The following is a 27,913-nucleotide window of genomic DNA, read 5'->3' on the forward strand; positions in this document are numbered from 1 at the left end:
AATTAGTGGTTTCTCTCCAGTTTCAGTGTGGCTGGATTCAAAGTGCAGAAGCCCATTTTCACAGTTTAGCATTAATTAGCGCTCTAATGGCAGCCTCAGCAGGCAGGTGAAGGATTAAATGGGCATGAAGACCAAACTATCTCTTTCAAAGCAGGGTCGAGACATATTGGGCTAATGTGGGGATGTGTGCATGGCTGCAGTCTGGCTGTTCTTGTTCCAGGTGACTGAAGGCCTGTGGTCTACAGGTCTGGCAGTGTAGCACTCATCCCTGTCCTCTGTTCTCTCCTGCTATTGAGGTGCACACACTCTCCCCACACGCACCCAAACCCTTACAAAAACACAATCAAAAAAACCCTTTAATTCTGCTGGCTCAGAGAGACACATTCTTGCCCTTCTGAATGAGGGGTGAGAGCTGTTTGGGAGAATTTAAATGAGATCCTTGCCAGCAGTACACAGGAAGGATCGACGCTGTTAGATTAAAAGGCTGAGATGCTGCTGCTCATTTTAGGTTTGCTGAATCATTTAACAAGGTGCAGAAAGTAGGTAAGCCCTGACTCGGTTTTTTTTGCTGAAGAGAGCCTCACAGGGTTATATTTGAGAACTGCATGGAGACTGAAAACATAGAGGGAAAATTGTAATAAGTTTCAGTGAACCTGGAAGGCAGGACCCGTTCTGGTGTGAGTCAGAGGGTGTAACTCTGGCTTCTCTTCTGAATCTCATTAAGCAGACATACGTACTTTATGTTTATGTATACTGAATATTAAGTATATAATTACAGAAAATTACATGCAGTTTTAATTTTGCTGCTCACACTGAATCTTGAAAAGCATTAAAACTTGTCAAGGATTTTTAAAATTTTAATTTTTTAAAAGGCTAAATCATGTTCAAATAAAATGTAAAAAAATACTATTAAAAGCCTTCACTAGTTACTTAATATTTCTAAAAGCTTTTATTGATAGGAATTCATATTCCATTTTTTAAGAGACGGGCTTCCAGATTTTAGTTATGCAATTGAAATATGAAATGTCTGAGAAGCAGAATTCTAGAAACCAGTGTTATGATTCTCCCCTTACAGCTTATTTATTCAATTAAGAAGTTGCTTGGCTTCAGTGTTATTTAAATGGTCAGGTCTGTGCTTTAGGACTCTGTGCCTCTTTGTTAAAGTTCACATAATGAGATACATTTATGTACTTTGTTTTGAGATAATCCCATTTTTATGAATGAGTTAAAAAAAAATGAGGGAGGTGTCTCTTAGTAGAAAATAGTTTTCCTTCACTAAAAAATCCCTTTTCTCCCAATGTCTGCTCCATTCCACATCTTAATTGACATACATCAAATGGTAGAGAATCCAGCTGTAGGAGGATATTTTTGAAATGATCACTTCCTGCCTAATTTGACCCCGACAGAACAGTGGGGTTTTGTGTGCTGGGCTGCAGCACAGGCTGGCTGTGCAGGCTGCTGGGTTTCCCTGAAAGAGGAGCCGAGTGCTGTGAACTCCAGACCTCTGTGCACTGTCAGAAGCTCTTACTGTGCCAATGTAATCTTTTAATAGACATGCTTGCCAGAATGACTTTTTCCTTCAAAGATAGAATGAGAAAGCACACTTGTCATTTAAATTGCCTCTGCCTTTTGTAGTAGTTAGTAGCATTCTGTTGACCAAGGTTGGATAATTTTAAAGCTGTTTAACAAAATAACATGCTTGTCTGTGTGAAATACAGAGTGCTGAGAGACAGGGGGAAGTCTCCCTTGACAGAGTTCATGGGATTCTTTAGAAACTGCAGGATGCTGGGACTTGTCTGAGGAATTACAAAAGCTTTGAGGCGCCCGTGTTGAGCATTTGCATGATTTTCAGATGGCAAAGTGTGTTCAGCTGTCTTCGTGCACCCTCCCGTGTGTGCATGTATGCACTTCAATGGAGAGGGAGAGAATTCTCAGCACAGTTTTCATTGGGCTTTGCGTTTGTTAAACATATATTATTGAAATGCTGCCCAGGACACATCACTTCATCTCGTGTAGAACTTAAATCATCATGTTGCACGATATGGTAAAATAAAAGAGATTGTGAAAGAGACAACTGTAAACATTCTGTTTGAAAAGATGTGCTCTTTTCAAAAGACCTTTCTGTTACAGCCAAATAACACAAGAAGCAATATTTCCTTGCTCACAGAGACATATATCTATTTCTGCAGAGATTTGTTTTGGATTCTCAGTTCTTCCAGTATCTTCATTCTTTGAAATAATTTTATACTTCCATGTTGACTTTCTCTGTGCTTTAAGTTTTAATCAAAGGTTCCTTGCTTCTGATGTCGAATACTGATGTTAGCCTGTTTACATTCCACTGTTTTTCCTCTGTATTCAATGAACATTCAAATATGGTGGTGCCTTTTTGCTTTTATCTACCAAACTTAGCACACTCTCTTATTATTGACAGCTCAAAAAGATGATATGCTAGTGGGCAGGATGCTGTGAATTATTAACTTTTCTTTGCGCTTTGACAAATTCAGGTTACCTTTGTAAAGAGAAATAGATTCTCTGAAGGAACCAAGACAGTGGAATGGTAAATAAGGCTTTGCAAACCTAAATTAATTTTTTTTAGCCAAATTTGAATTTACCACATTTCCAGAACATGATTCTGAATTACAGTTCTTGTACAGAACTTGTATTTTCATTTCATAGACTAAAATATCAGAGGAGAGATTTTGATTGTGATTTTTCCTTTCAGTTTGTCTTTCTTATATGGGTTGATCAATAAAGAATTAAAGAATGTATATTGCCACTAAACATCCCTTCTACCTTTTTTTCTTAGCAATGAGATTTCACAAAAGCAGTTCATTTGCTCCTTTCAATAAGGAGCCTGCACCCAACTAATTTGAGAACAGATAAAATGTGCAGGAAACATATGTTTGCCAGGAAGCTTTTCTATAATCAAAACGGTCAGCAGGACAGAAAAAAAATGGGTTTTCTTTTTTTCTTCTTAGGTGTTAATCTTCTTCCATTAAAAAGAAAACATAAATTAAAAATTGGCATACAGCAGTGATTAATATACACAGGCATGAGTGAATCAGAGGCAGCATATGTTGCGTGAGGTAATAGACGCTTATTTGAGTTAATATTTAGGTTGTGCTGCAGTCCAGGCCAGGCAGCAGCGAGGCCTCTGCAGCCGGGAGCATTTTGGGCAGGCAGCAGGAGCGGTGGCAGCGGGGCACAGTCTGTCTGCCTGGGAGCAGTGAGCAGGAACGGGAGGAATGCCGATGTCAGCTGCCGGAGGACAGCCAAACAAAGTAGGTTTGTTCGAGGTTCGGTGAGGAAAGCAGCAGGTTTAATACGGCTCGGTTTGGAAAATACTCACGAGGAATTGCATTGGAGATACAAAGTTACTGGTGACAACAGTAATTATTGACAGAGCCACATACTTCGGTCTAAAAAACGCTGGAATGATGCTGAAGCATTCAGATGCCGGTTGTTCACACTTCCATCCTGTGGCAGTGCATCTGTTTATCGGGAATTATCTCCTGAATGTAAATGAATTTCAGTCCTAAGTCATTGCACCTGTTGCCAAGAGGTATTTATTCCAATCACTTGCCTAAAGCGCAGGGAGTTATTGCTTGACGTTTTATGGCTCCAAAAAAAAAAGCTGTCGTTTCAAAATCATTTGTTCAGAGAGGAGAAAATGGAGCAAAACAGTTCATTTTATCCTAAGCACTGCTATTTGGCAGTATTCACATTTGCACGGCACAAAGCTGCAATATTGATTTTTCGCTTACAGGGCCTCCCACAAGTTCTTTCTTCGATTGTCAGGATTGCAAGATGGATTGAATTACACTTTGCTTGTTGATATACTTATTTTTTCTTTGGTGATAGGAAAAAATTACAAATAAAGCTTCAGCATAAAGATCATAGTAGCCCTGCTAGTGGACTTCAAATTTATTTATTTTATTTAGTTAAAATTCTTTCTGCGCCACAGAGATTCCTTAGAGCAGCATTCCCACCTAACACATACTGCATTGTTTTGCTTTATTGCTTGCTGCTTTTGCAATGTAAGACCTACATTGCAATCTCAGATGTGTCCTCTGTTGCCTGCAAAGTGATCTAACCTTGCTCTAGTATTTTTAATGTTTGTCCTGATACAGAACTTCTTGTGGATGCCTGCAGGGGGAAAAACTGCAGGATAAAACACATTCATAGTCGTTATAGCAGTTGCCATAGATGATGAAGTAAGATTTGCAGGCTGCTGATTTCTCTGTAGCAAAACTGCAGAAGTCTTGTGTTTGAATTCAGAGTATTTCCTAGCAGAAGTGGAGCTTGTGCTGCAGGATCCACAGTAAGGGTCAGTGCTGGTCACAGGGAGCTGCGTGTGGCCCCATAACTATCCTGAGCTGCTGCTGTACATGAAGCCACTGACACTTCAGCAGCTGTACCCCATGCCCCTTCCCTCCTGCCCTGGTGCAAACACCTCTTTGGACAGCTGTAGGTGCTGTTCCCCTTCTTGCTGATGGAAATTCAGAAGGTCTGGGAGGAGGGGACTCCTCCAGGCAGGCCATGGCAGTGTTGCAGGCCATGGAATCCCAGCTGAGTGCAGGAGATACAGGCACCATTGCTGCCAGCTGGAGGGATGAGCATGTACCCCTCCCTGTGCCTGTTTCGCCCCCTCACTGAGCTGTGAGTTACTTCTGTCTTCATTGTATTCATTTGCTGCATGGGAGGAACATGCAGGGTATTAATGTGATGGATTTGTGTTTCAGCTCTTGCCAGCTCTCAGCCCATGACACCTCAGCAAGCCTTTAATAACAGTGTTTGTTACTGCTCATGGTATGTGCAGCCACACTGAGGGCCAGGAGTGAATCTGAGATGGAACTTGATGCTTTCCACAGCACTGTGACTCCTTCCCTTACTAACAAATACTGAAGCATACTGGCCAAGTAACAGTATTGGTTTCCTGTGGTATATGGTTTTACAAAATATAAAGGCAGATCTGGTCACTGGGCTTTGGCCAGCTGTTCTCCTTCTGGGCAAGTTCATGCCCAGTCAAAGACCTGGTCCTCTGGGACCTCATCAGTTGCCTGCAGTAGAGGGAGGTTAGCAGCCCCTGGCCTAAGTTCATTACACAATTTGTAAAAAAGCTGCTGCTGGTGCGAGGAATGTGCAGGCAGAGGAGGGGTGGATGGAAGGATGGGCTCTGGCTGCCAGGGAGCCACATCCTTATACTTGCGTGGTCATTATAAAAAACTTTAGCCATCTTAACAGATAGTCATCTGCATATAGTGTGAGTTTTAATACACAGAATTCAATAGAAAAAGTGATAGCCTCTGGTTCATGGAAAAATTTACTATCAAGGGGTTATCTCAATTTGTTCTTGAATTTTTTTGGTACTTGGTTCCTTGGTTCTTCCAGTGCATCATACTTTTTAAGAAAAAAAACCACAGAGCTCCAACTTTCCATACGTAGCAGCTATTTCTCTTTGCTGTCATAACTGGTCTCCCAACAGCCTGCACAGAAATATTAATGGCCTTGTGTTACTGTATTATAAAGGCATTTTTGAAAATTCAGGATTTAGTATTTTAAACAAATAGGCTTTTAGCACTGCCATATTGCCCAGCTAGTTTTCCAAAAGTCACACAATTTTGTAAGAAACAGAAATACTGTTTAATAATAATGAATCATTAACTGTGTACAAGAAACTGTAGTATGCAGATACTTTTAGTCTGATGTAATATATTCTTTTGCATTAAAAAATGTCACAAAAAGACAAAGCATCTGGATGAATAGCTGAACCTTGTTGTGTTTCTAAAGTATTTTACTCTGCTTCCTTGGAGAAGTTACTTATGTTTAGGAATTCTATTAAGCAGAAAAAAGTACTAAATATTAAAATTGCATGTATTTTGTGAGAGATGGAGAGGTTTTATGCAGTACACACTGTGATTTTTGGTACTGCTAATTCCTGTATTTGTTTCAAAATCCTATCTGTATGTAGTTAAATTTATGTAAAAGACAGTAAGGAGCACTGGAGTTTAAGTAGGTGAAGTGTCAGCATGTATATTTGGATCATGTCCATGCTGAGGTCACAAAATAGCTAAGCAAAAGTAACCAGTTCTTCCTGGAGAATGGGAGACAAAGTAAAAAAGACTAATGAAGTTGGAAGTTGGAACTAAACTTTGGGCTTTTTTGTGGTTGTATTGTTTTCTTTTTTAAAATCACTTCTGCCAATCCTGCCTGCTCTGCTGCTTCCCGCTTCCAGACATGGTCTGTCTGACTGTGCCCAAGGAGCAGAGCCAGAAGCTGAGAGAAAAGAGGTGGAAACTGGAACGTGCAGTGTAGCCATGCAGACAGGCACCACTGTCTGCCCTGCCCAGATTAGAAGCAGTGAAAAGGAATTTCTTCTTTTCCCAGATTAAGGACACATCAGCCATGGTAGGGATGTGACGGTTCCATGAAAGATGCCACACTTGACATGGTACCAGGTCAAACTGTGTAAAGGTGCACTTCCTTTAGCACACGACAGTTGCTGCTTATGAGGCAGAAAAATAGTCCAGTTCAGTGTATCCTTTAGGCTCAATGCCATTTTGTCCTTGTTTTTCCCCAGGTTTCAGCAGAGCAGCGCTACCGTTTGGTTTGGTGAGGAGGGAGCTCTCCTGCGAAGGCTACTCCATCGACCTGCGGTGTCCGGGCAGCGATGTTATCATGATAGAAAGCGCCAACTATGGACGGACAGACGACAAGATCTGTGATGCTGACCCTTTCCAGATGGAGAACACAGAATGCTTCCTTCCAGATGCCTACAAAATTATGACACAAAGGTAAAAATGTACATATCGTGGTCAGGACTAACGAGGAAAAATGCCTGCATTAATACAGAGAGAGGTATATACTGTAAGTAATGTTGAGTTGTTATTGCCACTTTGCTGTTCAGGTTGTATCGTTTCTATCTAATAATATTTAAAGGAAATAAAAACCACCAGCTGCAATTAGAGGTTTTAGGGTTTTTTAATTCTGTAAACAAACCATGAAAAAGCAGGAAGATAATTTCAAGGAGAATGAAACAATTCAGTTTTTTGGAGTTCCCCATCTCCTTGTCTTTCAGGGGATCAAATAGCCCTGAGAATGTTTCCGAATGATTGCTGTGTTTTTCAGTAAATGCAGTAAATCCCTGCCGTAGTTCCTAATAGTAGTTCCCTCCAATGGAAAATGTCAGAATGATTGCATGCCAGGATGATTATATGTCATTATGCATGTGTGTACAAACATACATGTGCATATAAGTACAAGTTAGTGACAGTGCTTGACATTCAGAGAAGATAGAAGAACCAACCAAGAATCATAAGACCATTGAGGTTGAAGAAGACTTTTAAGATCATTGAATTAGCCTGGTGCTGCCAATTCCACCTCTAAATCATGTCCCCAGCCTCCAATAAAAGTATTTTTATTACAAAAGGTGCGTGAGGGTTCAGATTCACAGAAAGTTCTGTGCTAAAGGCTGTGTAGTGTATGCACAGCAGTCACCTCCTACTGACAGTTGTGGAAATGTCAGCACAAAGAAGTCGCTGGCATTGCTACTGGATTAAACTAAAAGCCTGAATGAGTTCAGCATTGGTTGGAAGTTTTCTTCCCAGTACCATTTTCCCAGGGTGAGGAATCTGAACAAAAAGGGGATGGGAATAACCTGAAAGCTTTCTGGTGCCCGTACACAGATGTGTCAAATGAAATAAGCAACTTGTCCTCCTGCCTTCTCTGCTCCATTTCCTCTGTTCTGTTTGAACATGGTAACACTTAGTAACATAGTCACCTCTTAAAAATAGCCTTCCATTTTGATTTACTGATTTACTGGAGTTGTCATGAGTGGGACTCTTACAATTTTTTATCATTTTTATGTGAATATGCAGATGTTTTCTACTTCTGTAGTCTAATATTTGGGCTGAATCTCAGCCTTCAGTTTCAAATGCTGGAGGTAAATTGAGGATATCGGGTCTTTTATTTCTTGTTTTGTGTTGAACCTGTGGCTTGTTTTGTGATCAATAAGGGAAAGCCTCCATTGCTACACTGTTAAAAAGGTAATATAACTTCTTTAAATCATGTTTGAATTATCTTCTTGTGGTTCGAGTTCGTAGTTGTTAATTAGATCAAGCCGGATTTCCATCGAGACTGCAGCAGCAGTGTCATCATCCTCTAATCTGTCAACTCCCTTTGAAACCACCTTCAATTGCTTTTGTAAATGTAGTGCTGCTCTGTAGACTTCCTTGTTGTGTAAAATGCATGTTGTGTTTTGATCAAAGTCTTCCTTATGTTCACTGGAAATATACAGATTAGGGTAGTCAGAGACAAATGTAGAGGCACAGTCTTGCTTGAAGTGACATTAGACTGTTACTGAAAAGCTGAAATTTCAATCTTTCCCTTTCAGTTAATCAGCTGTAAATATATGAAAGCAAAATGTATTTTTGAACTTCCCCCATCTTCTACTCTTATGCTTTGTTCAACATTAAAATAAAATTATGATCACATGTAAGACATTGGTTCAGATTATCTATGTTCAAAGAGTTTTGCATTTTTGTTTGTCTGAACAAATGACAAAGATCATTTGACACTTTGCTTTTTATTTTTGTCTGACATTTATAGCAATTTGGAAGTTTGCTTTCATAGTTTTTTTTCTTAGATCTTGTCATTAGGTAGAAAAGATGAGTCTTGTCTTGCTAATTTTTTTCCAAAATTGCTCAATTTGTGCTATATTGCAAGCATAGAGGAATGTTGCAAATTTCTTATGAAATATTAAAAGTTCTTATATTTCATTTATTTATAACTGTGTCAGTGATTGTAATTTTTTGTTGTCTCAGGCAAATTGTTGTTTGGTACTCAGCACATGTCCTTGATCTGATATATAAAAGTAACACATCAGCTGTATTTTGATGGCAGCAAATGCATAGAAAAATCTAACCTGAAGGACTATCAGATTCATTGGTTTTCCTTTTTATTTAATTGGTTAGAACTTTTGATGACAGTGAAATCTTCTCTACCTTTAGAAATAAGCAGCAATAATTTCTATATTTCTACTTAAATCCTGCAGTGTTTACTTTTAAGGACCTGTTTTTATCACTTCAGTCAACTGTGTTACCACTGCAGCTGACCACTATTTCATTTCAGTTTAGATGTAAAGTTAAATCTAGTTCTGTAGCAATTATTAAGTGCTCATTATTCATTTGCAGCATTAATCCACAGCTTTTGCACAGCAACTACATCTTTTGCAATTACAAGGTGAAAACACTAGCTTAATGAGATCAATACTGTGAAATCCGAAGACTGAAAAATAAGATGAGGTTTCCAGTTTAACACAAAGCCATGTAATCACGTGCCCTGCTCCCCTTCCAGAGAATTTGAGATAGTAGCACACAGACCTTGCCACTGTCCACTGAAGCATCAGCTCCTCTTTCTCAGAATGAGCTGCTACTTAATCTTTTCTACCTCACCCTATTCTTTCTTTTCACTAGTTCTCAAAAGATTTTTAATCTAATGTGTTCCTAGGAAGCCTGACTAGAACATTAATGACTTCATTACTTTGCTTTTACCTCTGTAAAGTAGTTATTAAATTTTTAGTCCCTGATTGAAATTACATCCCAATTATTCCAGAATAAAGTCTTTCAGATGTGTTTAGATTCTATGTAAACTTCAGACCAGAATGGTTGAAATTAAAGCTTTGAAGAAAGAGACTAGACCTTTAGAAAATCCTTCTCCTCTTTCACACTTCTCTGATAATTAACCCCAGCGTTTGCATACCATCAAGTTTGAGAGATTCTACCACCTGAAGTTCAGTACAGAAATAAGCTAATTTCTGGAATATTTGGTGAGCAAGTAGCATAAATGATTGGCAGAGGACCCATGTTTCAGGCACATTTAAGTTCTTAAAATAGTTCCACTCCTCTGTGCTCTGCTGTCCTTTAGCAGGGACAAATCTCCTCTGTTTCCTTTTCATTTAAAAAGAAATTAAATGAACAGGGAAGCAGAAGATGCAAAGCAGCCTGAGGAAATTGCTCTACTTGCTTGCTCATAAAGTGCATTTGTGTAGCCGTAGCAGAAACTGCCATGAAACTTTGAAGTTGATAAGGCTAATTCTGGTTTTTATAGGCATGGCAGAGATTTGAAAATTAACAGCATAAAATTTACTTATGACCTCGTATTATCTATTTCTGTGGCAAGCGGATTGCAGGTGGATCTTGGGAGTTCCGTTCAAACCACCTGGGTGTTTATGAATATTTTCTGTCTCCAGTGTCTCCTATGGTCTGGACCATAGGTAAAAGAATAACAGATATTTAATAGCTATTTCTAAAGATGTACTTAAAATGTATTTCAAATCAAAGGTATCTTATGTTTGTAATTTTATAGTGGAATAATACGTTCCACAAGGTGGATTCTTGCATGCTGGGACTATTCTTTCTGAATTACAATTAGGGGCTGTTTAGTAGGAATCATTTTTCTAGTCCTAAATTTTTTGTTTAGGAGAAGTTCAGGGTTATTTGTTATCATGATTGGATTACGATCTTTGTGATTCCAGGACAGTGCAATTAGATTTTTTTTAATTGACTATATATTTAAATATCTGCTTGGATGGTGTGGCAGATAATAATTTGGAATTATATAATTTTAAATCTTTATAAACCCCATGTTAAAAATGATGGGTCTGTTCCAATCTGTACACCTTATTTTTTAAGAAATTGTAGTTATAACTATTGTTGGGGCTAATAGAAAATTACTATTTTGTATTTAAAGAAAATGAAGCCTATTCACTCAGAATCTATAGAATAATTTACATAGATGAAAAATTCAAACATTTACTTTTGACAGCCAAATTAATATTAGGTTCAGAAGGAAAACACTGTTTCCCTTGCAAATACAGGCTAAAATACCTTGAATTTTTAAATAGGAACTGTATGTTCTCTGATCTGATACTGAGAGTATTGTTGGAAACACTGAAAAGAAGAAAATTCAAAATGTTTCGACTTCTTTTGCAGACCATGTAAACATTTACATTAAAAAAAAAAAGAGTCTCAAGTTGGGATATTCAGTTTCTTTTGCATCTAATTTTTGATCTGCAACAGAAAGGCAGTTACATCACTTCTGCGCTGAAATAGCCTTTAAATTCTATTTTCACCTACAATATGTAACTGTGGCTTTTGTGTACTTTACATCTTTGCTAAGCATATTTAATCAGTAAAATTTTGCTTTCTAAATATGCACAAACAAGGCAAACTTGATTTTCCACAGGTGAGTTAAACATAAAAATATGTCAGATATAATAGATGAACTTAGTCAACTGTAATTTTTTTAGCTACTCTTCCCATTTAAAACATTGCTGCAGAAAAGTAAAAGGATTGAAAGAGGAATCAATCCTCTTCAGTAGTGTTTGTTTTTTCTGTTGCATCTATCCTGTCCTATCTATAGCACAAGCAACACATGTACCTTCAATTACCGTGTCCATCGTGACACCAGGGACGAGTTCACGCCTGGGTTTTTGTTACCATGAACTTTTCTCACATGGCAGTGCTCTTAACCTGTTCTGTCCATCATCGCTCTGAGACAGCTGCACTTCAGCAGAGGGGTTTCCCAACATGAGCACGAGCAACGCGCCCCTGCCCTGCTGAGCGACCAAGGCAAAGCTGAAGGAAGCAGCACATCCATTCCTACTCCCAGGATTTAATTTTTCTTAATGCATTCCATGGGAGATTGGAAGACTGGAGATGTTAATTCTTTCCTATCTATTCACATGTCCAAGAAATGGGTAATTTTGAAAACTCCTATATATAAAGGAGTGAGCCATTTTGAAAGAAAACAAAATGAGTTGTATTTCAAAGACTCATCTCTGAAGCCCTCTTTCCTGTTCCTGCTTGTCAGGTCTGCAGAGAAAGCACTGTCACACCATATTAGTGTCCTTTCAAATGAAAAGAAGTTTGGTCTGTTCCATAATGTGAGTGGATAAAACAAATCTTCCACTGGACTCCAGGCTTGGGTGGACACTGGGTAAAATCTATAACCGATGAATCCCATTCATCGCAGCAAAAAGGTGTAATCAAAAGGAAACTTGGCACAGGGTGCTTTGCTAATAGAATGCAGAGCCTGCTGTGGGTCACTGCAGACCTGAATTCCAGTCTGTGCAAGACTTCCAAAGAGAAGCATTTCAGAGCCTCTTTCAAAAACAGCTCCTTCAGACAGGGCCCAGGGTTGATTCAGTATGTAAACTGCAGCACTCTTCAGATTGGAATTACTTGGTGGTATGACTTCCAGCCTTTTTCATGGGCTGGACTTTATCCTTTGCCATTTGGAGCTGCCTGTAATGGAGGTAATGGCACACTGCACTTCGAGGGTCTGCCAGGCTTAGGCAAGGGCTCTGCTGACCCCTGCTGCTATCCTTGCTTTTTCCCTTGCTTTTCCTTCTGCAGCCGAAGGTTGCCTCTCTTTGCTAAAGATACTCTCAGGTGAAAAGTGTTTTCGAATAAGAAGTACAGATTGCTTTTTTCTGCTTTCTGCATGTCTTTTTCTCTTCTATGTCAGAGAAATCACAGTGCTGATGACAGGGTACACAGGCTGTTGTGGATCGGGTGCACTCTTGGAATTTGCACACATTGGAAGTTCTGTTGTACTGATGCTGATCTCACAAACGAGGACCTTTTGCTTTGGCATGCCAGTGCTTTGTGTTCCAGCTTGCTTACAACTGCTTCAAAAACATTTACCATATAACATTATCAACATTAGATGTCTTTTTCTTAAGCACCCTTTTAAAACTAAGACTTCTATTAATCTGAAATAGATCTTAGTACAGCAGTTAACCGTGTGACTATTCTGATGTAGCAGAAGCTTAAAATTATGAAACTAAGCTTTTCACAATAATGAGCTGTGGCCAGATTGATTTGTGTTTTGCTTTCTGTATGTTAGTCACAAGACTTAGTTATGACTCGAATACAAAGAAAAAGCAAAAATATATGTAGACTGTTTTCATGAACAAGGCATGATCACAGAGCCTAGAATTTTCCTGAAACACACCGCAGTCCTTGGTGTTGTTACTGCAGAAAACAGTAGTACCTGTGACTGAGAAGAACCTTTTCTGGCATTGTGTATTTTCACTATCATTAATTTTTAATATGAAAGTAGTAGGTCTAGTTTTACTCATGAAAAATAGGGGGATTTATTAATGGGGTTGTTCTATCATGGCATTACTTAATAAATTAAATAGAAATCCTCATATTACAAGGTTCTTAGCAGTCAGGTGAAGGGAAATAGCTGTCAGTGGTACTTGATCATCATTTTGCAGTGTGTTCTATTTTAATTTCCTGCAGAAGAAATTTTACTACACACGTGCAAGCACATAACACATGGGCGCGTGGCTGTAGTCGTGACATTGGACAGGCTACAAAAGAAACAACAAAAGGATCTTTTATACCAACTAATTACATTTAAAATTTAGATTTAGTTTACTTCAAAAAATATGGGATTCATTATTTTACTAGGGTGTAGCTTGATAGTCTATTTAGCGTTTTCTTATCTTACATTCAGGTAATTTTCTTCCTTTATTATTGGCAAAACCACAATCAAATTCTTCTTAAGTCAGCATATCTCTTATCTGGCAGGATCCTATATACACACTCGTCAGTCTTTCCTTGCTATTCATGGGGTGAAAATAAATGTAACTAACTATACATATATATGCATAAAATTTTAAGTATTATATGCTGTTGCTTGTGTATTTGAGCTTCATAAAAAATACATGCTTCAGCGTCTGATTTTCTTGTGGGTTTTTTTCTGCTTTTTCTGAAATGATCTTTACTAGGTGTGCACACTGTTTAGCCCAGTTAATCACGTACTATATGTTTTGGGTATGTAATTACCTCTCTTAGTAATTTGCTAATTTTTTAGAGAACTTGACTGAGACAACATTGCTTAACCTTCACCACCTTTCAATTGAATTTTGTGTCTTCTTGAATGAGTTTGCATGAATTTTACATGGTTTTTATATTTCTAGTCTAGTCATTATAAGTTCCTGGTTCAGTTGTAGTCAGAGCTTTATTATTAAAAAAGTTCTAATTTACTTATATATTGCTGCACCAAATTTAGTTCATATAGAATAATAATGTAATAGTTGAAGCCTATTAATTCCTCCCACCCCAATAAAACCTCTATAATACTTAGCCAAAACAGCTACATTATCTGATAAGTTGATTTAGGACTTTATACATGTGTTCATATAGCCATTTATCTTAGCCTTTTCTGAGGAGACCTTTATTAAGCTGTGATGACTGCTGAATATGAAATGTAACCAAGATTATTTTTTTATTCAAATATAATTTAAATATTCATCAAAGAGGAGTTATGCTTGAAACTGACAGAGGCTATTAACATCAAAAAATATAATTAACTGCACTGGGTATCATGAAGCAGAGTTAGCCAAATAGCCGAGAGGTCTAATTGCTCTAGAGTCTGAGAAGCAATAGTTTTATTTTATACTTTTGGTGTGGAATTAATAGTGGTGTGGTTTCCTACACGAGGCAATTAAAAGCTGCCTGTTAAGGTTCATTGCACTATAGGAAATCTGTTGAATATCACTTAGTAAACAGAACTGACATGGAAAAGGTACATGAAGATGGGCAGAGCAGGGTATAGATCATAAATTAGGACAGATTAATATGAATTAAATATACGTAAGTAAATTATGAGTGTTTCTTTCAACACTTTCTAGTGTTGAGAGTCAGCAGTAGCCATGAAAGTGAAAAGTTTTCATTAGTGACATAAAGGAAATGGAATTTAAAGATTATTACAGTGAAGATGTTTAATTCAGAGGAAAGAAATAGAAGAGTAACATGAGTTTAAAAATTAAAAACTATCTACAGAGTAGTAGAGAAATTAGCAGATCTCATATTCTGTAAATGTCTTCCTGCCACAGAATAATCTCCTACTTACAATAAAAAGAACCTTCTGACCTTTGTGGTTCAATTAAGCTTTTAGTTGTATTCAACAAGAAAAGTCTTCTTTATTGAATCCCACAGATTCTGCCTGTGCCCAGAGTATACATTCTAAAAAGGGATGACCATATTCATGGTATTTTGACATTAATGAGGTTGCTGAAATGGAAGAGTTTAAGGATCAAAGATACAAGCAATGGTGGTATTTTACAGCATTTCTTTTTTTTCCCTCTCTAATAATAAAATTGCGATTTAATTGCTTAATAAATGGGCCATGATTACTGAAAGACATGGATAATTTCTCTCTTTCCATTTTATCTTCTCCATATTGCAGAACAATAATTAGCAAAAATACTACTGCCACAAATGAAAGTTTTTTTTTTTTTCCCTTCGTGTAATAACTGTGAATGAAGGGAGTTTGCATTTCTGTCCTTTAGTATGATACTCAGCTTCCACGGTTTTTAAGAAGCAATCTAAACAACTGATGTCATATTGGCAAAATAAACTTACACAAAGAATTCAACTAGAATTCCTGCTTTATATAAAGATTGGCTGCCTGTTTCATACATTATTTAGCAGGCTCACCCTGTTTATATCAGTGACATAAGAGTGCGTGCTACTTTCTCAGAAGAGCACTGTCTTTGCCGCTTCACAGCACAGTGCCTTGTACTCCCAGGCTTGCACATGGTGTTAGCAGATATTTAAAGCACTTCAGCTTAACATTTTATAGGTCATGATGAACTGAGCCTATAAAACAAGTTACTGCAATGAAGTTAATGCAGTCTTCAGAGTGTTACATAGACCGAATACTCAATATTCAGGATATTTTTAGCCCACTGTAGACATATCAATGGGAAGGAAAGGTTCTTACCACAAGCAATTTTTTTCCGTGTCCGACCTGATTTACAATACACTTGCAGTACAGAAGCTTTACTACAAATTTACTATTCAATGCCAGTTTTTCAGGTTTACCCAATAATACAGTAACTATAGGGACCTTTGAATTTCAAATTGTTCTACTACACATACATATACATACAAAACAGAAAAACTAGAAGAAATGAGGCACAAAAATTATTTAATTGCGCAGGCTGCTCTGACCAAAGTCATGACTTTGAACACCTTGGAGGAAGAAATCTTACTCCTTCTTACTTCCTTCAAACTGTCCAATATCTGGCAAGATGCGTATTTTGCTGTTGTAGGTGCAAAGGCATCTATATTCCTCTCTTAGTAGTAATTTAAACTGTGATCTTAAACCTTACTGTTCATTGCTTCTCAGATACCTTGCTTCTTGTGATATACATCTAGTGAAGGAGCAATTTGGAAATATATTTAATACACACATTTTTGCAGCACTGTAAAATTGTTTTGCCATAGCTCAAGAGTTTGTGCTCTGTCTATTAAATACTTTCTTTTAGGCTGAATTGTAAATGTAGCAATAACATGACAGTTCTGAACCCATAATCTTTCCCTGTTTACTGAATTTATTACAGACATTGAGTTCAACTCTACTGTTACACTCATGAAACTGTAGGTGTTTTCTCATCTAGGATGTAGCAGCAGTGATATTACTTTCAGTATATTATTCTGGAGTCAGCATCACTGGTGGGTATGAAAAACATAATTTACTTTGTGTATTTAGCTTTCTTGGATAATTTTGCTGCCTTTGTGACAGAGATACAGCAAAAGAACACCTCCTAGAGTCACATTTAAAACAGGAGCACTTTGGGTAATGTACTGTAGACAGAACACATTTGAGTTAGAGCTCACTTATCATGAATGCCATCAGCAGTGCCTTGTTGCTTTCTTATCGGCCACTTCCTGCTGTCAGCCCAGCACTTATTTCAATAGTAAAGGATTTGCATCAAATGTAACACAGTATTATGTATGGCTAACATGTGGGTTTTAATTGTGCAGGCACAGAGACTCCTTCAGTGGTAGACAGTTTCATAAAAGGATTAGGGCATTAATATTTTTGACACAAAGATTATCTGTGCACTGACAAAGTGAAGCCAATGAATTTTCTGATGTATGTTTTACAGTGGTGAATCTGCTTGGCTTGTGTAAAAACCATCTACAGAATAGACAGGATTTTTGCAGATGTGGGAACAAGCAAACCAAAGCAGTCCCCTAAACTTCATTGGGCTCAAAACTGGAAGTTCCAGGAACCAGAGAGTGCACAGTTCAAATCAGTAACTTAATCCCTTTTCTTCAGATTCAAAGAAAAAGTGGGATTGTGCTTTCCAAGTTAGAACAGCCTACTTTTGCAGGGGAAGTCCTGTACCTGGAAGCCCTGCAAGCTTTCCAGATGATAATTAGATCCAGACACCACTGTGGGTAATGAATAACAGTGCTTTTGTGACAGGCATTCCTCTCAGAAGAAAAGAAAGTACTTGTAGTGAGGACTCTCAGACACATTTTAATAGGAAATGACACCACTGTTACAGAGTTGATTAAAGATCTACCAAGGGACAGCACTTCTGGAAAAAATCAGCAGATGAAATGAGAAAAGTTGTAATTTTATTATTAGTTATCGGTTAAATACGTGTAACTTTAAGGCAATGAAATCTGCAGTAAAAATTATGAGAAAAAGGACTGTACCTTCTTGCTAGCAGTTTGCACTTTTATAAATCTCTTAAAATAACCAAATTGTCTTTTGCCTCTTGCTCAGCATTTTGCTCTGAGTTCTGTTGAGCTGTACAAATGAGTCACTCTGCAACCCTATGGAGCTGGTGGATATGCAGCAGTGGGCACATGGCCTCTCTTGATGAAAATAATAACCCAAAAAGGGGATATTCCCCAAGGCAAGTTTACAAAAAACAATTTATTCTTTTTCACCCTGTAAAACTCATCTTACATGCAGGATCTCTTGCATTATTACAAACTCTAATCCTCTGAGTGGGTAATTAACGGACCAGAAAAGCCATTTGTGGAAAGAAAGAGCCATAAGGGTGAAAATATTTCTCTGCTGAATGATCTTTAAGGAGTAAATAATTACAAGAGTGAGAGGTTTGGGATGACCAATCTAAATCTGAGCATAATTAGGATGAACACAGTTTGAAAATCGAAGCAGTTGGCATGTGCAACAATTCTCATTTCTGAAGACTAATTAAATATTTAAAAGCCCAAAACCCCTCACTATTCACAGAAAAATAGCCTGCCACAAAAGGGTCTGTAACTTTGCAGATAATTAGGAAGGGTTATAGGGGAAAAATGACGGTTTGGCTCCAAGGTTCTGCGAGGTCACGTCTTATTATGGGGTATCTTTTATATGGTCTGGTAACAAGATCTTGCTAATTTAATCTAAGTAGGGCATCCCATAGCGATTTCCCATTTTCCTAGTTAAAAATATGATCATTTTTCCATATGTCGACTGCAATAGGTGAACATTTTTGTAAATAATTTCTCCTAATTGATACAAGCTATAATATTTTTAATTATTCAAGGTGAATGCATGTGTTAAAGTTGAGTTAGGGCTGTGCCCACTGCATGCCTCATATGAAGTTGTCCTCAGCCAACCTGTTGCATAGGGAAACCAAAGCACTCTATGGAATCTGGCTGTCTCAGTGGCTAGTTCTGTTAAATTATTAAATCTTAATTTCCTGTTAGAGGAAATTTTGGTGAATATGCATTTTTGTATGCAGAAGAGATGTGTTAAACTCAGGAGATGCATAACAAATCAAGCTGAATTTGTGTTGCACAGACCTGGAGGTCTGATGGAAGTGTGAGCATTCAAAGTCTATGAAGGCTTCTGTTTCAAAAGTTGCAGTAACAAGTCATACCTGTCATCTAACATACCTTATTTTAGTAATTAAAGTGGGTGATTGTTAAAAATGTATTTCAGATCTGCACAAATTAACTTGAAGGATAAGGCTACATGTTTTCAATATTGTAATTCTCTAAGTTACTCATTTAATAATGACTCAGAAGCTATCTTAAGTTACATAACTTTTAACTATGTTATGAATATGGTACATGCCAAGCCATGGATAAAAAAGATCAACTGTGCTGCAAAAAAAGAATTCTAAAGGGTTTTTCCTGTTATCCTGTACTCTCTGCCTGCTAGTCTCTTCTCCTGCAAGTCTGTTGCAGTGTTATTCCTAAGGATCAGACACTGTGCTTCAGGATTTTCTCTTGGATTTTCTATAGCTCTGCTCTAGCACTGTGTCTCTGAAATAAATGCCCCTTCGTAAAGCTCTGGGTTTATTTAAAGCCCCACATTTCTCCCCTGAAACCTGCTCAACACACGAGGCATGATGCTGCACCCGTGCTCATTCCGTGTGAATAATCTGTGCAAATTGCTCAGATACACGATGCTGCACTACTAAAGTTTTCATTAGTAAGTAAGCATAGCTGCAGGCTATTTATTTTGTCTAAATGTTGAAACATTTAATTGGATCTTTTGAACTTATCACTTTTCAACAGTGCAGATCTACTTGGCTTTGTTGGTGCTCTAAAACCTGCACTGCCTGTAATCCCATGCTGCATCTTGCTTGCAAATATGCATGCATGTAAATAATATGATAATTATTATTATTATGAAAATTACTGTATTTCCATTTCTTATTACTCAGACGGGGTTGCATTAGAAACATTTTCTCTAAAGAACAGGTCTATTCTGCATCACACTGTTACAGGGTTTGGGTTTGCACCTTCATAGACCTCACCAGGAGTATGTTCCATTTACTTTGCACACCTCATTGCATCTTTGATACTTAGTTTTACTGTCCTTGATTTACAGCCATCTCCTCACAATCTCTGATTGGTTAAGTAGGCCCTTGGTATATGTGGTAGAAAGTAGCAGAGATAAAAAAGCAGGATTATAATAGCACCTAAAAATACCAAGAGAAAACAGGAGTTATGTATTCCACTGGAATCCACTTTTTTTTTTCCTTTTTCTTTTTTTTTTCCTCTCCCTGTTTTATCTGATGCTCCAGTTTCAGGTTAATGATAACCCCATAATAATAGCATTTACACCAAGAAGAAAAGTATTAGAACAAGGATGAACTGTAACAAGAAAAACTATTTCTGATAGCTTTGATGTGAGTTAAGTGAGAAGATTCCTCATTTTAACAGTGACTGCTTTGAACTTAGAGACATGAATACTAAAAGGCAAATGGGTCATAACTAAATGTATTAAAGTTGTAAGAAGAGGTTGAAAGCAAGAAATATAGTTAAATTACTTTGCTATACAAGTCTGATACACATTCATTGACAGTGAATCAGACTGGGTAATTCTAAGAAAAGGCCTATGGGAGTTGCATATTTTATGCTGTGTTTTATTGTCTATTTGGAGTTTTTATGCTTAATGTATACCCTTAGACTCCCACAAGATTACATTGTGTAAAGAAAGCACAATTAAATATTATTGCAATTTTTTTGGGAAAATGGAAACAAAGCTATGAGGCACCTTCTCCTACAATATTAATTATACACTATTTAGCTTCATTATATGTGTCTACTTGGTAATTGGGAAGATTCAACAAATCATCAATATTATATTTTGAAAGAAAGCAGAAGGAAAAAACACCTTTTTTTTTTTTTTTTTTTTTGTCCCAAATATTTTTCATCCAAATCTCCCAGATTTATTACTGTAATAGTCACGTTGCCAAGTGCATAGGAAATCCTAGGGCTAGTTAATGAATTTTCAAACAAAGCTATAGGATGCCTCACTGCTTTAGCAGTCATAGGTGAGTCACCAATATGTAGGCACATATCTTATGGCCAAATTCTGCTATCTTACCTGCTCATGTATCTCTTTTTGTCTTTTACGTAATGAAAACTGCCAAGCACAGCTCACTAAATCCATTTCCTCTTTGAGCTCAGTAAAATAGGTGCTATTTCCTTTTTGCATGCTCATTCCCCTATAAGAGTTTTGAGGCTTCTAACAGAAAAATAATTTTTAGAAAAATCTTACAAATGAATAAGCAACGTTGTCAGTGGTCTTCCTGGGTTTGAAGAGGCCAGTCCCAGGATTAGAGATGTATCCCTAGGGGCATGTGGCTCTGTAGGATGTGTGCACTCGCTCATCCTGCATGGGAAGGGTAGAGCTTGAGCACTGTGGAAACAAAAGTGATGGCTGGCCAATCCTCCTTCAAATCCAGGCTTTATAGGAAAGCTGGATTTTCTCAGCAGGTCTTTTTACCAGGCTTTGGTTTGGCTTAAATTGCTAAGTCATTAGGTCTCAGTACGTAATAATGTATGGCTTGTGAGGTGAATTTGAAACTCGGAATTTAAATACACGCTTTTAAATTTCTCTACTGTGGCATTTCTTTGTGCATACTTATGTATCAAAAATAAATATAATAAAATAAAATCTCTGTTCTCTATTTTATATGTAAGTTTTGTAATAAGACATAGCATTTGAAAAATATCTCCTGTCTTCATACATCTGTAACTTTGCATTTAATGACAGGAGTGGAGGTTTAGTGAATATTCATACGAAAGCAAAACCACATCTCACATGGCAGTTGTAGAATATTAGGAATACAGCTGTAAAGACAGCTACTTACCCTGGGTAATGAGGAATTTTTCAGTGTAAGTCATCACATGAAGTGCATTCATCCCATATTCCCATATCTTTTCACTCAGGCTGCAGCTCACCCCGGGTGAATAAGGAACAAGAAGACCATATGGAGTATGTGGTGCTGCAGCTCGGAGTTTACGTGCCTCGAGTGGTGTTTAAGCAGGTTGCTGCAGGCGATAAGCAGGAACATGCCATCATGCTGGCTTTTAAGTATTTAATCAATATGCTGGAAGAGAAATAGCATCAGAACTGGCTTGAAAGTTTCAAAACATACCAAGATAGTTTTTGTAATGTATCAACAATGTTACTAAAAATTAATTTTATTTGCTAAATGTGGTTTTATATTGTATCTTTGTTTTTTGGTTTTTTTTTATAGTAGTGAATTACATGTGATTGTTTGCTGTGTTTGCATTTCACCCTACTTAAGGAAACACTACATTTACAGAAATACAGCATTAGGAATGCCCAAAATGATCTTGATAGGTTTTTTCTGGCTATTCATTAATCCATATGCTTTTCAAAATAGCATCATGTTTCTTTCATGTTACTATCTTTGTCAAAGTTGTGTATGCAAAACAAAAGCATTTGAAGGATACATTGCAATGTGGTCATTATTTAATATATACCTTATTTTTGCAAACTGCAAGAACCACTTGTTAAGGATCTGTTTGTATCTGTCTGTGTCAGAAGTGACTTGCCCACAGAGATGACCTCTTCCCTCAGGTTTGATCCATGCAGTGCTAATGTCTTTCCAGAATCTGTTTCTCAGATCCTCATGCTTCATTTTCTGGTCCAGTCATGATACACTGTGGTTTTCATTTTAATGCTGGAGTATTTGTTCAAGTCCATAGATTGTGCGTTTTTAATCTTCCTTAGAACAATGGTGAATAATAGCCCTTGGCAGGAGATAATGAAATTTTCTTAATTTATATTTTCAAGCAGAAGCTTCAATTGAAAATGGCATCCTATGGCCTGCAGACATAGCTCTAGTGCAAGTTTCAGGGGAGCTGTAATAATAATGCAGTGCCAGCAGTGACGAGGAATGATAGGACAGTGAAGAAGCAATTTAAGAAAGAAAAGAGAATGTACCAAAGCTTTATTGTAGCATATCTAATGATCTGCTGAAGATTCCCAATAGCTTTGGGAGCATGACAGGAGAAACTAATGTTATCTTGCCAAAACAGAAGCCCCTGCTTAATCAGCAGAACAAGATTATTGATTAAAACACCTTGCACAATAGATTGCACATGGAATCTCATCTCCATACATTGCACATGAAAAAGTGCAATAATAAGCATAAAGTAATAATAATAATAATAATAAAAAAAGCAAAAGCAATTTGTTGGGAATTGTACAAGTCAAGATTAGAGTTGAAATACAAACAAATTATCATGGAAAATACAGCTGTCCTTATAGCTGAGCAGGGAGGATGAATGCAGCAGGGACAGGGCTACATCATGAGCAGAAGATAATACCAGGCCTGCTGGAGCTGCTTTACTTTCCTTTTTCTTTCTGTATTCATCTGAAATGTGAAGGGCCATTCCTCATTTGCACAGTCTTCTTCCTGAGGTGAAAGGAGTTCAGACATTATACTGTAACTGTTAATTAAACACTCCATTTGATTTTTAGATTACTCTAAGTGATGCATGTGCATTATGAAGATGTAACCTTTCTTCATTCATACTAAAATACAGAAGGAACGCGTGTCAGAGTACACAATTGCTCTTTGCATTCATGTGAATAGTGGTAATTCCTGCATTTCCCCTTGCAAAACTCTTGTCGCTGCTAGCACAAGAACCTGAATTATTCTTTCATTACTACAGGTAGTTCTTTCCTAACTAGCATTTCAAATTTAATTAATACATTACCTTTCCTAAGTTAACTGTTACTGAGTTATACAGACCTCTTTGCTGATCTGCTGTATTTCCTTGTAAATGACAAAATCATTGCATAATAAATCTTTGTGAATGTTGTGAATTCTTCCTGAGTGTGAAGATATTTCTCAGTGTGCAATCATACAAGTTTTAAGACTGTACATAACCCCCTGAAAATGTCCATATTTTAACATATGCTGGGGAACTATGCAGTTATGTGGATTGCAGAGCACTTAAATGGTATTTAAAACCTACAGAGAACTTAAACACTAGATTGCAAACACTGAAACACCAGAGTATTTGTGATTTGTCTTCTTAAGTTTGCAGAAATTACAGCTGGTTTCTATCACTCCTTCATTGGAACAATTCTAAAAGCGCTTGAATAGATAGACCAAATTAACAATATGTCATGTAGAAAAAAAAACTTGTTAAGATGAATGAGGGACTTCAAGTTATTTGCCAGTTCAGGTTTTCAAGGTTTAAATTTTTTTTTTTTTTTAATTTTTTTTTTTTTTTAAATTTTTTTGTCCTGATGGTGTCTAGGCCAATTTTGCAATTTCCAAGGCACTTTATTTCTACAATAGTCTTGCTTTGGAGAATCCTGTGACAAAGAAGGTGCTTGCACATTACAAAAAGGAATGGGTCACCATATTTAAGGCTGTAACAGCGGAATATCTTCTTCTTCAAGCACAGTGTTTCTAAGTGTAAAGGTTTCTTAAAATTATGGAGTTCCGATGTGGCAGTGATGAGGTATCTTTGATATTCTGTAGCCACGTAGGATAATCTGCTGTTTAGTGCTATTCTGTGGAGAGTGGAGTCTCTTTTATCCAATATGCTACAGAATTTGGGGCTTCTTGTCTTTAAGAAGTTCAACTGAAACCCTTACCAGTTTGTAATTTTTTTTTTTTGTATACAGTAGCAGAAGTATAGGCCAATAGCTAACAGAGAAGTATCCCTGGTTTTACAGAGAAAAACAGTGCAGCAGACAGAAGGCTTTAATTTATCCAGAGAATGAATCACAGTAGTGTAAATTCCCTGAATTACTTGTCTCAGACTACCTCTACAAAATTCACTTATTCTTGGTCTCTTCTCTGTAACCCGTGAATTAGGATTGATAGCTGCTGTAGTTGCTGTTGGTTTTTCCTAAAAGTCTCACTCTAATGGAAATATGACCACTAAATAGGTAAAAATGGTTACCTGAATGTCAGCTTTTTAAACTGAAAATCCTAATCAAGTGTCTTTAATTTGAAATCTTAGAAGTGTATGTAAATCACTCAGGTTTTATAAAATACAGCCAAGAGTGCAGCAAAATCAGTGATTTGAATGTGCAAACCTACAACTTAAAGCACAAATATACTATTCATTAGTTATTCAAGTAAGTTCTTGGGGAAGTGCTGGTGGGTCTGGTACCACTGCTGTATACTGCAGCAGTGGACATAACTCATTGTTTTGTAACTGGGATCTTGGGTTTGGCCAAAGTGGGGCAAAGCGTGACCATATGCACAGCAGGTGAAACTTTTCATAAGGGAATTGTCAAAAGTTTTTAGAGTGTTATCAATTTCCTGTAAACACCACTCAGTGCCTGAAGTTTGACTCTGACACTTACTGTACAAAGAAAAAAACCTGCATTTTCTTCTGGATTATTATTACACATCCTTTTGATAAAACCTAGCATGAAGTTCTTCTCAGTTTCTTGGCTGATGGCAGCAGTATGAATCTTTTGCTGGGAGAAAATGAAACTGAAGAAAACAGCTCTTCACAGGGAAATTAGTCTATCTTTTTCTCACTGCTAAATATGACCTTGGATAGCTTCATTCTCAAGCAATTTCTCCCAACATGTACTCATTTTGTTTTGTAACAAATAAATAATTCTCTCTTAATTGCTGCTCATTTGAGTATAAAATAAAATTTTCATACAGCTCAAAGCTGTGGAAGCCATCATACTGAGGATGCACTAGAAGAAGTCTTGTAGGAATTACTTTGGCTTTGGCATAAAGCTTTTGCTAAAGGAATGCAAATTTAAGGAAATTTGCTACAAAATCTTACATCCCAGATTTTCTCATGCTGGTTAGTGCACCTGAGGTGTGGCATGTACAAACCCCTGTACTGGGGATATTGCAGAGAGGCCTGTGAGGTTTGGGGCCACGTTGCCTTGTTGCCTTCTCCTGCTTCTGCAGCCTCCATCTACAGCACACACACAGCAGCACTCTGTCCCTCATGGCAGGGGCTGTGTGCACGTGTTCACACACTGAGTACAGTGGTTTTCTCAGCATGCTGCGTGCACATTTCAGCACTCCAGCCTGGCCCTGAAGCCACTGGGTGTGTCAGAGTTGTTCCACACTCTGGCATCCTGCACGAGCTGCTGCACTCACTGACTGAGCCATTGGGCTGGGAGTGGGGTGGCAGTGTTTGTGCAAAAGCTGTGCAGGGGACCTGGCTTTGCCCTTGGAAATGGTGGCAGATGAATTCCTAGCACCCATCCGTATCCATGGTTGTGTATATACAGAAATCCCTGACTATATCCAATTAGTTCTGCAGTTATGAGGCTGAAAATGGTAGAAATGAGCAACTTTTAAAAAAAAATTTAAACAAAAATTTTAAAAAATAAGAAAAAGAAAATAAGAGTTAACTGATCAACTCAGAGAGCTTTTGTCTCAGTTTGCTCAGCAGAGAGGCACAACATGTCCTGACTGGCTCTGTGCTAGTTTGATTACTGTATAAAAAAGGAAGTCATTTATAATAGAGTTCTTTGAATATATTTGCTCTACCTTCTATGAGGTAGCATGAAATATTCTAATACCTGTTGGTGCTGTACAGCTGTGGAAGGCCACTGCTATAAGGCAGATTGTTTTAGCTTGGGTTATGTGCTATTCAGGAGTATGGGAAGAAGTAGGGCAATAGGGAAGTTGATGTACAGCTGGAGTCAAAGGCTAGTCTATTATTTAAGTTCAGACTTCTGTTATTCAGTTTGCTGACAAACAAAACTAATCCCTGAAATCAGCCAAGTTCTTTCCCTTTTACTCACCAAACTCCCTGACCTTCCCTTTTTTTATTTCCTCTTCCTTGTGAGTGTTTTCCTGTATTACATTTTGACTATCTCTTCAAGATTAGGTGATTGTTCACTTCTAACTTCCAAGTTAATACTTGGGGTTTTGGTGGTGGTTTTTTTTTTTTGGTTGTTTTTTGTTGTTGTTTTTTTGGGTTTGTGGTTGTTTTTTGGGTTTTTTGGGGGTTTTTTTTGTTTGTTTTGTTTTGTTCTGGAAAAAATAATAGTAGTCTAAAATCTATTATTATTATTATTACCCTTCAAAAACATGAAGTTCAGTAGATCCTCACAATTAGAGGCATTGTAATAAAGTTCTTTGTATGAAAATGCATTTTCTTTCATTGTTAAGCAAATAATTGTTATGTTTCAATCTTCTCAAAAATACCTCTGAATTAATTTTCTTTACTGCTTCCTGTAGCCTAACAGAGGAAGCTTAGTGTCCACCAATTGCTCCTAAAATAATTAAAATGGAAATGATTATGTTCTTTGTCTGTAATAGCTCTTCCAACCAAAATAATTTCCTTGAATCACAAGAAGAATCTCTCTGAGATGTAAATGTGAATAGTTATTCAGCAGGATGTATGTCTCTAAAGATGGAAGGAATTACTCATTGTTGTTATTATATATTATTCAAAATAGCACATTTTTTCAATCCTATTGTCTTTGCATTTTGTCTTCATTTTATTGAACAGTAGTATCAAATCAGTCTGAACTTGGTACTTGATACAGTTATCTCTGCCAGTGGGGACAGTTAAGATAACATTGATCTCCAAATTTAAAAGTATAAAGCCTAAACTAAAATATTGTCCTGAAGTCTTCTTTTGGACTTTGGCTAATTAGTATTAATTAACTTTGTTGTCTTATGGATTGAACTGCCCAAGTGTGAAGAGAGTTAGCACTGAATGTAGTCCTTTAGTATGAACTAGCAAATTAAATGTAATTTTAAATTAATTAGCTTGCTTTCTTTTCCTATTACAGGTGCAACAACCGAACACAGTGTATAGTAGTTACTGGGTCAGATGTGTTTCCTGATCCTTGTCCTGGAACATACAAATATCTAGAAGTTCAGTATGAATGTGTTCCTTACAGTAAGTATAATCTTTTTATTCTTGCTCACTTCCTCTGGCCCTCACAATTGAAGCTGGAGTGCTGTTCCATGGAAAAGCAGCATATGTTTATGGCCCATGGACCCATTATGCATGCAAAGCACTTGCAGACTAGGGCCTCCAATTAGCTTCACAAAGTGTGGAAGGAAGCCATGGTGTGATGCTGGCCAAGTGTCTGTCTGTGTTCTTAAGTGTTTGGCTTTTAAGGCTACTGTTTTTCCAGAAAACAAACTCAAATTAGCTATTCAATAGGCCAGATAGAAATTTGTACTTTTGCCCGCAACCAGTTGCTGACAAATTGGCTTGGCTCACAGACTTGTAAAGCAGGAATTGACTTCAATTTTAATCATGATCTGCTTGAAAGGCTACCTGCTGCTGTGGTGACTTTGGGTGCACAGCAAAACCCAGCACTGACATTCAGAGGCAAGTGA

General features: G+C 37.4%; 1 protein-coding gene across 13 annotated transcripts in view; it reads left to right on the top strand.

The window, feature by feature from the left end:
• The window catches only part of ADGRL2 (adhesion G protein-coupled receptor L2), a 155,504-nt gene that overhangs the window by 77,350 nt on the left and 50,241 nt on the right, over positions 1 to 27,913 (top strand). For all 13 annotated transcript variants that reach the window (XM_077785409.1, XM_021527154.2, XM_077785414.1 and 10 more), the window contains exons 3-4: positions 6,581 to 6,794; positions 27,355 to 27,464. In XM_077785409.1, coding sequence (XP_077641535.1) covers positions 6,581 to 6,794; positions 27,355 to 27,464 — 324 coding nt within the window. The remainder of the gene's footprint in view (positions 1 to 6,580; positions 6,795 to 27,354; positions 27,465 to 27,913) is intronic.

Source organism: Lonchura striata, chromosome 9 (genome assembly GCF_046129695.1).
Source record: "Lonchura striata isolate bLonStr1 chromosome 9, bLonStr1.mat, whole genome shotgun sequence".
In the NCBI taxonomy this organism is placed as follows: domain Eukaryota; kingdom Metazoa; phylum Chordata; class Aves; order Passeriformes; family Estrildidae; genus Lonchura; species Lonchura striata.